Genomic DNA, 2,824 nt, shown 5'->3' with positions numbered 1-2,824 from the left:
TAACAGGATTTATAAAATTAAAGTACAACGTACAGTATCTAAACGGAGTACCTAGCTTCATCAATGTTCATGAACCGTGGAGGTGGAACAAAGGCTTTTTTCTTTGAAACTTCTCTTCCATCCTGTAATTAGTGAAGCAAAGTATGACCAAATTATTGTATCGTTATATTTATAGAGCACACTACAAAAACCTTAGCATGCAAGGAAAATAGGACAGTTGCCATGATTTTCGTAACACATTAAAATTTAGCGATGTCTCTATTAGACATGTTTACCAAACACAAAGAGCACCATCTTTCTTATGCATGGACATAATCCATACCAGTTTACTGGCTAGTGCCTGCAGATCAATTCTTGGGATTAACTTGACTGTGACCCTCTGACGCACATTATCAACATCAACTACCTGCGAAGGACTTACATTTTAGCAGTCTGTGGGTACTTTTACCAATGACAACACATGAAAGTGGATCATACCTTTGCAAGATCACCTTTATACGTCCCAATTTTCATTCTAACCCACGTATCCCGAGATAGATCAATTGCTTTGCTTTCAACAGAAAGAACATCCGTCATTTCTCTTATGGGGACAAGTAAGATCTTCTGATTAGCATATATATTCCTCATGCCCTTGATTGCCTAACACAAGTAAACGAAATAGCGCAAATACTGTCTTTACACCCACCATTCACAACAATAATGAACACTATCACTGGCACGGAAATTCAAATTCCATATCATAGAGAGAAACTATTAAATACCTCTTTCACATGTGCTTCCTTGTCTGCTTCAACATATATATAATTTTTAAGATGGTCAAGGGCAACAACAGATCTGATCTGCAAATCTGCTCCTCGATCTATGAATTTTTGCATAAGACAAACAGCAACCTCCCTTTCGCGGCCAATCTGAGATTGCAGCGCAAAAATCAGGGAGAGTCAGTTCCAAGTATCACAGAAAAGAATATTAAATAAGTAATGACGAAGAAGAAGCAAGACTTATATATAACTTCTAACGCAAATTATGTAAAACCATACCGCACATTTCACCATCCACAACTTTGGATCACGAACTGATGGCAAAAGCGCTTGTTGTTCTACATCTGTAGCTTCTTCATCATATTCGTCATGATGCCTAGAGAACCGCTCTTGAATTCTTCTCTCGAGATCTTCCACATCCTCATCATTTTCATCACGAGAAAGGAACCTCCGTTCATACCGTCTATCACCACGCTCATCCGGAAGGTCTGTTCCAGCATCCACTATAAAGTCTGCAATTTTCAAAAGAAAATCCAAGGAGTTAAAATTTCCACTGACTAGCCAAAAGACGATAATAATAGATGCTTAAGTAGTTCTACGAGTAACCATTTAAGACGAATTGTTAAAAACATGTCAATTCTTATCAATGGTGACTTCAACGTTGAGAGTAAAAAAAATCTCTTCTCTTTGTAATCTCAATCACAAAAATCAAAGAACACAGATTCGCGCAACACAAATCTTCACCAATCGATCTAAAGAGAACATTAGCAGAATGGTCGAATTCGAATCCAAAATCAAGAGTACTTACCGTCTTCTCCATCTTCTTCTTCCTCTTCATCCTCATCATCAACCTGGTGAGCTTCTCTGTCCAAGAAAATAGAAGCAGAAGGCTTCTTTCTCTTACTAGCTGCTCCACCTCCTTTGCCTCCACGGCTACCGTAATCTTCATCATCATCATCATCATCTTCTTCCTGAGAATCCTCCTCCGCATAATCATCAATAAAACTTGATCTTCCTCTCTTCCGTCTAGAACCGCCGCCGCCGCCTCTTCCTCTCTCCTCTTCTTCTTCTTCCTCCTCTTCTTCCTCTAAATCCAATCCTTCGTAATCTTCGTCAACATCATCGTCTTCGTCCCTGTTTCGAGGCATAGTTTAGGGTTCCGATCTGTCAAATCCCCAAATCTGTAAGTTACAAAATTTGCTTTCTCTTGGTTTGTTTGTTTGTTTGAGCGAACCCTAGAAATCTGAGGGAAGTGAAAATCTCGCGATTGTTCGAAGAGGGTGTCGTTTTATTTTTTTGGGTTTTAACCGGAATTGTTTACAATTACGGTTAACTGGTTAACCCCAAATTTGTTTTCTTGGTTTCTTAAGAGAAAACTGAACCGGAATGGTTTGTAATCGCGGTTTTAATGGTTTAAAGTTTAAACCAACATTTAAGATGATGCTTTCATCCTTAGGCCGTGAATGGTGAAGCCATAATAGTGCGGTATTTACTGTTGGACCATGCAAATTATAAATGGTTTCTAAACACATAAATATACAAGTGTGAGACGTCTTTTATCAAATAACGCAATTACACAAAACATTTTAATATTATTATTTGTTTGCCTTACACAAATTCTTGTTTTTAGTGTTATTAGTGTTTAAGTGCGTTTTTCAATTCTTTTATTTTCAGAAAGTTTGAAAAAATTGGAAAAAAGTTGAGTATACATATTACTTGTTTTTTTAATACAATCCTGCAGATATTAAATTTAATATATATTCCCTCTGATTTTTATACTTGTCAAGATTTAAATTTTTGTTTTATATTACTTGTAATATTGTATTTACGATGCAACTTAGGCCCCGATTGGTAACGACTGTTATTTGTGGCTGTAGAGATTTTGACTGTAAGAATTTGGCTGTATAAAATTTGGCTGTAGAGACTTTGGTTGTAGATATTTTAACTGTTAAAATCTGATTGTTAAAAAATAAACTTTTAAAACTGTGACTGTAATTTTATTAAAAACACAATTATAAGAAAATACAAAGGTGATGATAAAAATAATAAATTTGTGAAGAGAAGTG

General features: G+C 36.1%; 1 protein-coding gene across 1 annotated transcript in view; it reads right to left on the bottom strand.

The window, feature by feature from the left end:
* LOC104720252 (putative transcription elongation factor SPT5 homolog 1) overlaps positions 1 to 2,035 on the bottom strand; it is a 10,219-nt gene extending 8,184 nt beyond the window's left edge. Inside the window, exons 1-6 of the mRNA XM_010438191.2 lie at positions 1,567 to 2,035; positions 1,038 to 1,270; positions 762 to 908; positions 478 to 639; positions 323 to 406; positions 52 to 122 (exon numbers count right to left, since the gene is read on the bottom strand). Of these exons, the coding sequence (XP_010436493.1) occupies positions 52 to 122; positions 323 to 406; positions 478 to 639; positions 762 to 908; positions 1,038 to 1,270; positions 1,567 to 1,906 (1,037 nt within the window). The 5' untranslated portion in view covers positions 1,907 to 2,035. The remainder of the gene's footprint in view (positions 1 to 51; positions 123 to 322; positions 407 to 477; positions 640 to 761; positions 909 to 1,037; positions 1,271 to 1,566) is intronic.

This window comes from Camelina sativa, chromosome 2 (genome assembly GCF_000633955.1).
Source record: "Camelina sativa cultivar DH55 chromosome 2, Cs, whole genome shotgun sequence".
Classification (NCBI taxonomy): Eukaryota; Viridiplantae; Streptophyta; class Magnoliopsida; order Brassicales; family Brassicaceae; genus Camelina; species Camelina sativa.
Note: the sequence above shows the minus strand (reverse complement) of the source record. Positions and strands in the feature narration are given on the sequence as shown.